Raw genomic sequence first — 12,009 nt, forward strand, 5'->3', positions numbered from 1 at the left:
TGGGCCGAAGGGCCTGTTTCAGTGCTGTATCTCTAAACTAAACTAAACTCTAATGGGCATAGGCCCACAACACAGTGCCAACTGAAGGGACATTCGTTGTCATAGTGTCATTTATGGTACAAAAGGAGGCCAATCAGCCTATTGAGTCCATGCCAGTGAGCAGATATGTAGGACAAAACAGGAAAATCTTGCACTATGAGGTTTTTTTCAAATGAAAATCAACAGCCAAATGAATCTTCTTTGCTTAGATTAAAAACTGACCAGAATGTGTGTATTCTAGGACTTCTACATATATTAAATAGTAGGCATCAGTCCCTTGACAGACAGGCTCAATAGGCTGACAGTCTTATGTCATTAATCAGTCCCTGCAGGATGCTTCATTTGAAGACAGCATTTTTCCAGGAAGAAACAATAAATTTATGGCCAGCCTCAACACTTACAAACGCAAGTCTAAATTAACTCATTAAAGACAAACACCATTGTTCAGAGATCTCCACATTTTAAATTCTAAATTTTAAAACCTGCATTAGGCCAACAAATCAATAGGTTATGCCCACTTCCTATTAGGACTGATTGCAAAGATGCATTTGTGAGATTATGAGTTATATCAGTCACAAGGCCCACGCACACAGATCTATACTCAATGCATAGAAAGTCTCTGAACCATAATCTATTAATCAAGTTTTCAGAATATTCATCACAAGACATTCAGCAGTATAAAATGCTCTTCCGGTACAAAACTTCATGGCTGTACTATCTATTTGCAACAAAGGAAACTGATGTCATATTTGTATTACAGAGCAGTTTTTCAAAGTTATTCCTTAACACCCTGGTAGCTCTGCAGGGTAGATTTCAAAGCAATAAAGTAGTAAGCATACACAAGCTCCTGTGTGCACTGAATTTATTTCTGGTCTCTTGCCTTTCCCCAGTCGCTCAGAAAGCACAAAACAGCAATTAGGAAACTGCATCCCTAGCCTGTAGATGGGCTGCACAGTTTACCAGCGGGCCGAAAAGAAATGCTGGCCTGAACAAGGGACATAATTCACACATCAGAAAAGCTGCTGCTGCAAGGTGAATGCTCCATGAGCTTTTTGGTCACAAGATACATAATAAAGTGATCCTGGAATTCCATTTCATCTCATCTTTTAAGGGGGAAAAAATCCTGCATTTGACAAAAATATAGGATAATTAGGCACTTGCATGCATTGTGTGCGTGTGTGTGTGTGTGTGTGTGTGTGTGCGCCTTGTGACTGATTTGCTCCTAATCGCACAAACACATCTTTACTTTCAGTTTTATCAAACACACAATCCCTATAGTGAGGAACAATGCAATCAACCTTAAATTTCACTATGAGGTACAAGAGTGCAACCACATGGGTAATAAAGGGCACCCTATTACCTCACATTGTTCACTGATGTGCCAATATTCCATGTAACTTTTCCACAATTCAGTCTCAAGCAATCAACAAAGTGGCCACCAGTGGTTTCTTAAAATTACTTTGGTTTGAGCAAATGGGAAATTTCCATTCAAACTATTTGTTACTATCATTCTTACAATTAGAATTTGGCCTTGTAATACTGTTAAAAAAATGTTTTGACGATAGTATTAAAATGCATTGAAGTGTTATTCAAAAAATCGCCAACATTCCTACTCATCAACCTTGTGCTTGCTAACAGGTACAAAGCCATGGAAAGTTACCACAATATAAGTAATTCATCTAAAACGCATGCAAAAATCACATTCACCCAATGACATGTTAGGAACCATATGCAATCTAGAAACAGTCAATAACAGAAGATTTCTTTATTTCCCCTTTCTTCCAGTGCCCACTCGCAATACTATAGGGTTCCAGCAGAATTGAGATCAAAAGCCATTAAAGCATTAATACAGACCTGTTGAACAGTTGTTGTCAAATCTAAGCACAGCTGTATAATCTTGTTTTTCATCATTGAGTAATCACTGATCCCTGTAAATGGTGATCTGTAATAAGATAAATCTTTTAGAATTGTACGTATACAAGACCTCAGTATGCAACTTGGAGTGTAAACCTGCACACACTGGCATAGTTATGTATGCACCAAAACAGATTAGAACAAGCTTCTGAAATGTATCCACTAAATATACTAACTCATAGAAACAAAAATTACAATGCAAAATTGCTAATTATTTGGCCCAAATGAATGGTGTGTACACACCAACCATAATTTAACATGTCTAATGAATGAGTCAGTGTGTTCAATAATAACTCGAGTACAAGCACAGAGCTTCTAAGTAGTACTACTACTATAAACCCGACTGGGCATGTTCGAAAATATGATTAGGGGAATCCTTTACTTAAGTAAATGCTATTTCATAACTCAATTAATACGACTCTGAGATGGGTGGCCCAGCACATTGTAAAGTTGTTTTCCATTTCTGAGACAGGATTCACCAACCCTGACTGGGCAGTCTCAGACAAGTTCTCAGCAGCCACAGGTCCAATACTAAACTGAAGTTCAACAATATGAGAAATAAAAAGTACAGAGAGATGTAATAACAAACACTCTTCTGAGACAGATGACCAGTCAGCATAGAAGAAGCCTACATCTAGCCATGTTACATTTCACCTAGAAGAACTCAACATTCTCAGTGGATGCATACAACGAAAGCATGCCATTTACTTGCTTTGGTGAATCAAATACATACAATTAAATAAAAAGTGGGCAGCCTACAGCCCAGGATTAATTGTGAGGAAATTAGATCACACAATTCCCAGTCTAAAACTTCATCAATGAAGAAAATTGTCTTGTATTGTTCTGTAATTGGAACTCAAAATAAATCAAATACGAAAGGATGCAGAAATCAAACTTGATTCTTTTACTTGAAGTGCATTTCCACTACCCCACCCCACTGCCCTGAACACTAATTTAAAACCGCTCCTTTAGTAAATTTGTTCTTTTCCTCATAACATCCCTATGCTTCCCCCCTCCAACAGTTTCCATTTATTGAGGCAAATGTACTCTTGTATGTGGGACACCTTGTAAAGGTTTAGTACTGTGACTCAGTAGAGCGAGTAATAAGGATTTAAAATTGTTGTATGTTGTGCCCCGGAACACGTCCTTTCCCAGATCTGAAGACTACTCCAACATGCTATTCCATGGAGCGCTGTCAGTACCCACAACATCTCTTCCTGCTCTTCCCCATCTCACAATCCCCTGATCCAATCCATGCAGCAGGGAGAACTTGCCACTTTCCTCCCCAAAGGGGAAGGAATCATATAGAAAAGATAGCAAGTCACCTTGGACCACTTGCGGTGCTTAAAAATACTGCTAATATAAATAAAATTTAAAACACTGGTGCAGAAACAGATTGACACTGTACATCAAAGTAGGAAGCTTCATGTATATCCGAGCTGCCCACAAAACCTACCATATAGTACATCTGTTTGAAACAAAGGAAAGTGTCTCGAGGATCAGGATATTCCTCAATTTCCAGACCAAGTGACGCACACTGATAAGTTTCTTCTTGCGTGCAAACACTATGAACTTACCCAGGATAAATATTCATGCAACTGAAGGGAACAGTAATGGACATTTGGAGCCAGCAACAATTTGTGTGGTCATGTGCCACTGCTTTTTAGTAACTGCAATATTTTTCTTTCCGAACTAGAAGCAAAGTTAAAAAAAAATTTCCAGAGCTCATCTTTAGAGAAAATGGTTGGATAGTTTTACTTCCCACAATTTTCTGCACAATAAAAATACAGATGTATACATTACTGACTTATTCAAGACTCATCTGAAGTTTTTAACAATCCAAAACATTTGAGAAGTGATCACAACTGAGAAAGTATGTGACTGCATCTTATCAGGTATTATACTTATTGAAGGGAAAAAATGTTGAAAGTTAGCTTTCAACTTCATCTGAATAATGCGAGGAACATGATACACAAATGTACAATTACTTTAGGTTAACACATTGTTTACCTATCCAGCCATGCCAACAAGGCCTTAGCAGCTGCAATGAGGTCCACAACTGAGGTAAGGAAATCATTGGGAGGTTTGCGAGAAGTCTTGCCATCATAAGCAATGCTTTTTCTTCTGGTGCTGATAAAATTCTGCAGGCTGTTGGTGGAAGCTCGTAATTTCAGGGCCAAATTCTTCATGCTTTCTGTTTCCAATCCATAGTTCTGCAATTATAAGCAAATCATCAGAATAGAAAAAGTCAAAACAAATTCTTGAACAATCTTCCAATATTCCTTGGATGAGGGGGTGGTGCCAGAGGACTGACAAATGATAAATGTTATGCATATTATGACACTGTCTCAGGGTAAGGGGACAATCATTTAGGACCGAGATGAGGAGAAATTACTTCACTCAAAGGGTTGTGAATCTTTGGAATTCTCTACCCCAGAGGGTTGTGGATGCTCCAGCGTTGAATAAATTTATGGCTTGGACAGAGAGATTTTTGGTTTCTCAGGGAATCAAGGGATATGGCAAGTGGGCAGGAAAGTGGAGTTGAAGCCCAAGATCAGCCACAATCGTATTGAATGGCGGAGCAGGCTTGACGTGCCATATGGTCTACTCCTGCTCCTACTTTGTGTGTTCTTCTGTTATACTCCTTGTTCAAAGAGGGGAGAGGATAATCAGAGCAGCCCAACGGTAATGGGGAAGCTTTTAGAGACAATAATCTGACAAAATTAACATTTGAAAAGCATGAGTTAAGAAATGAAAGTCAGCACGGATTTGTTAAAGGCAAATTGCATTCAATTAACTTGATAGCATTCTTTGATGAAGTAATGGACTGGGTTGAAGATGACTATGCAGTCGATGTTCTGTATATGGACTTTCAAAAAGTGTCAGATAAAATACCATTTGTTAGCATAATTTAACCCAATGGGCTGTAAGGGGCAGTGACAGTCTGGGTACAAAATTGGCCAAGAGACAGAAAGCAGAGAGCAGTGAATGGTTGTTTTTCAACTGGAGGGAAGAATAGTGTGATGTTCCTCAAGGATCAGTATCAGGACTACTTAGTTTAGGCTGTTCTTTTTGATATATATATTAATGATCTTGTCTTGGGCATAAGGGGCATAATTTCAAAGTTTGCAGGTACCACAAAACTCAAATGTAGTAAACAATGAGGATAGAACATAAAAACACAATAAATTGGAGTTGGAGTAGGCCATTTTGCTCTTCAAACCTGCTCGGCCATTCATCAAGGTCATGGCTGATCTTCTACCTCAACTCTACCTTCCCGCACTATCCCCATATCCCTTAGTTCCCAAAAAGTATTGACCTCTGCTTGAACATATCAATAACTGGACATTCACAGCTCTCTGGGGTAGAGATTTCCAAAGATTTACAAACCTTTTGAGTGAAAAAATTTCTCATCTCAGTCCTAAATGGCCGACTCCTTATTCTGAGTTTGTGATCCTGTGTTCTACATTGCCCAGAGGGGAAATATTTTCTTAGCATCTACCCTGCCATTCATTTAAGAATTTCATTTTCAATCATCTCTCATTCTTCTAAACTCCAGGGAATATAGGCTTAGTCTGCTCAATCTCTCTCCATAGAACAGAGGGAGAGAAGAGGGAGAGAAGAGGGAGAGAAGAGGGAGAGAAGAGGGAGAGAAGAGGGAGAGAAGAGGGAGAGAAGAGGGAGAGAAGAGGGAGAGAAGAGGGAGAGAAGAGGGAGAGAAGAGGGAGAGAAGAGGGAGAGAAGAGGGAGAGAAGAGGGAGAGAAGAGGGAGAGAAGAGGGAGAGAAGAGGGAGAGAAGAGGGAGAGAAGAGGGAGAGAAGAGGGAGAGAAGAGGGAGAGAAGAGGGAGAGAAGAGGGAGAGAAGAGGGAGAGAAGAGGGAGAGAAGAGGGAGAGAAGAGGGAGAGAAGAGGGAGAGAAGAGGGAGAGAAGAGGGAGAGAAGAGGGAGAGAAGAGGGAGAGAAGAGGGAGAGAAGAGGGAGAGAAGAGGGAGAGAAGAGGGAGAGAAGAGGGAGAGAAGAGGGAGAGAAGAGGGAGAGAAGAGGGAGAGAAGAGGGAGAGAAGAGGGAGAGAAGAGGGAGAGAAGAGGGAGAGAAGAGGGAGAGAAGAGGGAGAGAAGAGGGAGAGAAGAGGGAGAGAAGAGGGAGAGAAGAGGGAGAGAAGAGGGAGAGAAGAGGGAGAGAAGAGGGAGAGAAGAGGGAGAGAAGAGGGAGAGAAGAGGGAGAGAAGAGGGAGAGAAGAGGGAGAGAAGAGGGAGAGAAGAGGGAGAGAAGAGGGAGAGAAGAGGGAGAGAAGAGGGAGAGAAGAGGGAGAGAAGAGGGAGAGAAGAGGGAGAGAAGAGGGAGAGAAGAGGGAGAGAAGAGGGAGAGAAGAGGGAGAGAAGAGGGAGAGAAGAGGGAGAGAAGAGGGAGAGAAGAGGGAGAGAAGAGGGAGAGAAGAGGGAGAGAAGAGGGAGAGAAGAGGGAGAGAAGAGGGAGAGAAGAGGGAGAGAAGAGGGAGAGAAGAGGGAGAGAAGAGGGAGAGAAGAGGGAGAGAAGAGGGAGAGAAGAGGGAGAGAAGAGGGAGAGAAGAGGGAGAGAAGAGGGAGAGAAGAGGGAGAGAAGAGGGAGAGAAGAGGGAGAGAAGAGGGAGAGAAGAGGGAGAGAAGAGGGAGAGAAGAGGGAGAGAAGAGGGAGAGAAGAGGGAGAGAAGAGGGAGAGAAGAGGGAGAGAAGAGGGAGAGAAGAGGGAGAGAAGAGGGAGAGAAGAGGGAGAGAAGAGGGAGAGAAGAGGGAGAGAAGAGGGAGAGAAGAGGGAGAGAAGAGGGAGAGAAGAGGGAGAGAAGAGGGAGAGAAGAGGGAGAGAAGAGGGAGAGAAGAGGGAGAGAAGAGGGAGAGAAGAGGGAGAGAAGAGGGAGAGAAGAGGGAGAGAAGAGGGAGAGAAGAGGGAGAGAAGAGGGAGAGAAGAGGGAGAGAAGAGGGAGAGAAGAGGGAGAGAAGAGGGAGAGAAGAGGGAGAGAAGAGGGAGAGAAGAGGGAGAGAAGAGGGAGAGAAGAGGGAGAGAAGAGGGAGAGAAGAGGGAGAGAAGAGGGAGAGAAGAGGGAGAGAAGAGGGAGAGAAGAGGGAGAGAAGAGGGAGAGAAGAGGGAGAGAAGAGGGAGAGAAGAGGGAGAGAAGAGGGAGAGAAGAGGGAGAGAAGAGGGAGAGAAGAGGGAGAGAAGAGGGAGAGAAGAGGGAGAGAAGAGGGAGAGAAGAGGGAGAGAAGAGGGAGAGAAGAGGGAGAGAAGAGGGAGAGAAGAGGGAGAGAAGAGGGAGAGAAGAGGGAGAGAAGAGGGAGAGAAGAGGGAGAGAAGAGGGAGAGAAGAGGGAGAGAAGAGGGAGAGAAGAGGGAGAGAAGAGGGAGAGAAGAGGGAGAGAAGAGGGAGAGAAGAGGGAGAGAAGAGGGAGAGAAGAGGGAGAGAAGAGGGAGAGAAGAGGGAGAGAAGAGGGAGAGAAGAGGGAGAGAAGAGGGAGAGAAGAGGGAGAGAAGAGGGAGAGAAGAGGGAGAGAAGAGGGAGAGAAGAGGGAGAGAAGAGGGAGAGAAGAGGGAGAGAAGAGGGAGAGAAGAGGGAGAGAAGAGGGAGAGAAGAGGGAGAGAAGAGGGAGAGAAGAGGGAGAGAAGAGGGAGAGAAGAGGGAGAGAAGAGGGAGAGAAGAGGGAGAGAAGAGGGAGAGAAGAGGGAGAGAAGAGGGAGAGAAGAGGGAGAGAAGAGGGAGAGAAGAGGGAGAGAAGAGGGAGAGAAGAGGGAGAGAAGAGGGAGAGAAGAGGGAGAGAAGAGGGAGAGAAGAGGGAGAGAAGAGGGAGAGAAGAGGGAGAGAAGAGGGAGAGAAGAGGGAGAGAAGAGGGAGAGAAGAGGGAGAGAAGAGGGAGAGAAGAGGGAGAGAAGAGGGAGAGAAGAGGGAGAGAAGAGGGAGAGAAGAGGGAGAGAAGAGGGAGAGAAGAGGGAGAGAAGAGGGAGAGAAGAGGGAGAGAAGAGGGAGAGAAGAGGGAGAGAAGAGGGAGAGAAGAGGGAGAGAAGAGGGAGAGAAGAGGGAGAGAAGAGGGAGAGAAGAGGGAGAGAAGAGGGAGAGAAGAGGGAGAGAAGAGGGAGAGAAGAGGGAGAGAAGAGGGAGAGAAGAGGGAGAGAAGAGGGAGAGAAGAGGGAGAGAAGAGGGAGAGAAGAGGGAGAGAAGAGGGAGAGAAGAGGGAGAGAAGAGGGAGAGAAGAGGGAGAGAAGAGGGAGAGAAGAGGGAGAGAAGAGGGAGAGAAGAGGGAGAGAAGAGGGAGAGAAGAGGGAGAGAAGAGGGAGAGAAGAGGGAGAGAAGAGGGAGAGAAGAGGGAGAGAAGAGGGAGAGAAGAGGGAGAGAAGAGGGAGAGAAGAGGGAGAGAAGAGGGAGAGAAGAGGGAGAGAAGAGGGAGAGAAGAGGGAGAGAAGAGGGAGAGAAGAGGGAGAGAAGAGGGAGAGAAGAGGGAGAGAAGAGGGAGAGAAGAGGGAGAGAAGAGGGAGAGAAGAGGGAGAGAAGAGGGAGAGAAGAGGGAGAGAAGAGGGAGAGAAGAGGGAGAGAAGAGGGAGAGAAGAGGGAGAGAAGAGGGAGAGAAGAGGGAGAGAAGAGGGAGAGAAGAGGGAGAGAAGAGGGAGAGAAGAGGGAGAGAAGAGGGAGAGAAGAGGGAGAGAAGAGGGAGAGAAGAGGGAGAGAAGAGGGAGAGAAGAGGGAGAGAAGAGGGAGAGAAGAGGGAGAGAAGAGGGAGAGAAGAGGGAGAGAAGAGGGAGAGAAGAGGGAGAGAAGAGGGAGAGAAGAGGGAGAGAAGAGGGAGAGAAGAGGGAGAGAAGAGGGAGAGAAGAGGGAGAGAAGAGGGAGAGAGAGAAGAGGGAGAGAAGAGGGAGAGAAGAGGGAGAGAAGAGGGAGAGAAGAGGGAGAGAAGAGGGAGAGAAGAGGGAGAGAAGAGGGAGAGAAGAGGGAGAGAGAGAAGAGGGAGAGAAGAGGGAGAGAAGAGGGAGAGAAGAGGGAGAGAGATGGAGAGAGAGAAGAGGGAGAGAAGAGGGAGAGAAGAGGGAGAGAAGAGGGAGAGAAGAGGGAGAGAGATGGAGAGAGAGATCGACACAAGACCACAGAAAGCCAGTTCAGAGCTCGAGACTGAGAGAGAGATCCAGCTAAACAGAAGAACCCTGCTGAACAAGAACTGAACAACCACTACAGCAGAGAAATTATAAAGTGACTGAGGCTTTCTAGCTGTGAAGGCAAATCAAATTTACACCAATTTTGGGTTAGGTTTTAACTATTAGATCTCAACAAGGCTACAAACATCCAGGCCTGCACCTTTTAAAAACACTTTCCTGCTCAGAAGTCTCAACCGTATTCTGTAAAGCATGAACTCATATCACCTTGGACTTTAGATTATATCCTACCCTTTTCTCTCTATCTATTCTTGTGTATGTATGTGAATGTGCAAGTGGAAGAAGGTTGCAACCATTGCAGGAATTGTTTTCAAAAACTCATTACCAGCTTTTCTCGTAGGTTTAAAAGAAATGGCATTTATCTATTTATTTGACCTTAAAAACACTCAAGGGCTAACGCACCATTTTTAACACAATTGTTGTCATTGGGAGGTGAAAAGTGGAAGCCACACAAACTACTTAGCATCTGTCTGTAAAAATACACAAATCTTTGAAGGTGGCAGGACAAGTTCAGAAGGCTGCTAAAACAAAATGCACATGGGATCCTTGGCTTTAATAGGGTACAAAAGCAAGTAAATTATGTAGTGTTCAATTCTTGGGGTGAACAAAGTAAGAGAAGGTTCATGTTCACACATGAAGAGTGGTTTGCACATGAAGGACTGGATTTAATGGGTCCTCCTGAGACAGGGTGGGAGGTGGGGATGCCCATAGAATCTCGACAGGAGGCGCAGTGCGGCGGGCCCGTCTCCAAGTGATTTTGTTGGGGACGTGATAGGCCGACGATGGCCTTCCCACTCAGACATTACTGGGATTTAACAAGTGGTGTAGGGTGCCTCCACCACACGGGAGGGCGTCTCTAAATACAAGACACCCTCCCTGTGGGCTTTGGCTGAGGGGTTCCTCCTCTGTGGGCAATCTGTGGTCCATGAAGGCCCCTTGGCCAACAGAGATTGCAACTCTCTGGACCCATCCCCACACTTCACAACTACCCTCCCGCCCTTCACTGGGGCCTTCCAGACTGGTCCCGGTGACCCCGCCTCATTTATCTGAGGTCTTGGGTTCCAGCACTGGGCCTGGGTCCAAGGACTTTGCAGTACTGGCAGTGGCCAGCGCATCTGGTGGTACTGCTGACCCTGTGATTGGAGCAGGGATCCATGTCTTTAAAGGAATGGGGATCCCAGCGCCGGCACTTGGGTATTGGAACAATGTAGAATCTTGCTGGAGTGGGGGGTTGTGCCGCAACACCAGCACAAGTCATTATCTTCAAATGGTTTTTTTTAAAAAACCTTTCCACCTCCCCTTAAATTTCCTTCCCTACTAAAAGTGTGGCTTCTTGCTTGGGTACACTTCTCTTCACTATCTTGCCCAAGTGCCCCAACTGCTATTGATCATAACCCTTGACAAGTACCAAGTAGCTAACAAACAGCAAGAGCATCGAGCCCGATTTTCATCCTCAGTCAACATCCATAAATATGCATGATCAGCAGGTGTTACTGAACTGTAAACAGGAGCAGAAACCTTGAGCGAGTTTTTTCTTCACTAACCTAAGGTGAAGAGCTCAACTGAAATGCCTTTACTGCTGCCTAGCAAAGATCAGCAAACTCAGTACAGATCAGATACCTCCCAGATCTGCATGGCTCTGGTACTCTCTTGATCAATTTGCTGGTTGCAGTTGCATTCATGATGGAGAAGTACAAAGTGGAGACCAGATACCTTCCCACAAGGAGGAAGAAACACAACATTAGGAAGTGCAGCAAATGCACAATTATGCTGCTGTTGGCTGGAAACCTTAATTTGATGTTTCAAATGGTTTTTTTTGCCTTCAACTTTACAATTGCAACAACGAGTCTCAAGCTTTTACCCTAGGAGTGGCTGCACTAGATAAAAGAGCAGTACATAGAATTCACAGTCTTCAGCTTGACTGTTGCATTCTGGACACTTAATAAATTCAAAAGCACCTGTAGAATCTAAACAGGAGCTACATTTCCTACCAAGCAGTTCAGAACAGCATTCCTAGGTTGCTGGCACCAGCAACCCACTAGATGCTTTGATCAGGGAAAGGCCGTTAACCAAGCATAATCTGCATTTATACCAGATATCCCTGCAAAAAAAAAAGTATAACTTATGTAACCACTTACCAGCCACTTATGTGAAAGTAATTCCAAAAAGAAAAACAGCACTCTCAGCTCAGTCAGTCGGATGTGGGTACAACTCCCACTCCTGAGACTTGAGCACATAATCTAATTTGACATTTCAATGTAGTACTAAGGAAGGATTCCACTGTTGAAGGTACGGTCTTTCGGATAAAATGTTAAACCAAGGGGCAGTCTATCCTCTCCGTTGGACGTAAAATATCGCATGGCCCTATTTTAAAGAGAAGTCCTCCCCGATTTCCTGTCCAATATTTATCCCTCAAACAACGTGAATGGAAACAGATCATTTGGTCATTATCACATTATTGCTAGTGGGACTTTTCTGTTATGATCAGGTGAGGAGGGGCCAAAGGGCTCCTCTCTTTCCCCCTTTCTTGTTTGACACAACAGATTTATTTCTTTTTCAAGTGGATACACTTGCAATTCAGTGAGTGTTTACTTGTTTATGCGTCATGATCATAAAAAGAACTAATTGGGCAGCTTTACTCGACTTTAACGAGGAAACAGCTAACTTTATTGTACTTAGACCGATCTAAGTAAAAATAATAAAATACACTCCTACTTTCACATGCACGTTAGAGTGCGGAGGATAGTTTGATCGAATTAGAGTCCAGAAAAATAAAAGGAGTATACAGTCTGTGGAGGTTGGCGACTCGACTGGCTTCAGGCAAAACTCGGTGGTTTGAAGAGGTGGATGCTGATTCAATGGTTTTCGGAGACAAAACAAAGTGGTG

The 12,009-nt window shown here is 44.5% G+C and overlaps 1 protein-coding gene across 3 annotated transcripts in view; it reads right to left on the reverse strand.

Moving 5' to 3' along the window:
* cnksr3 (cnksr family member 3) overlaps positions 1-12,009 on the reverse strand; it is a 160,411-nt gene that overhangs the window by 66,076 nt on the left and 82,326 nt on the right. For all 3 annotated transcript variants that reach the window (XM_068044817.1, XM_068044815.1, XM_068044816.1), the window contains 2 exons: positions 3,964-4,166; positions 1,894-1,981 (listed from right to left, as the gene is read on the reverse strand). In XM_068044817.1, the coding sequence (XP_067900918.1) occupies positions 1,894-1,981; positions 3,964-4,142 (267 nt within the window). In that variant the 5' untranslated portion in view covers positions 4,143-4,166. The remainder of the gene's footprint in view (positions 1-1,893; positions 1,982-3,963; positions 4,167-12,009) is intronic.

The sequence above is a fragment of the Heterodontus francisci genome, chromosome 13 (assembly GCF_036365525.1).
Source record: "Heterodontus francisci isolate sHetFra1 chromosome 13, sHetFra1.hap1, whole genome shotgun sequence".
Taxonomy (NCBI): domain Eukaryota; kingdom Metazoa; phylum Chordata; class Chondrichthyes; order Heterodontiformes; family Heterodontidae; genus Heterodontus; species Heterodontus francisci.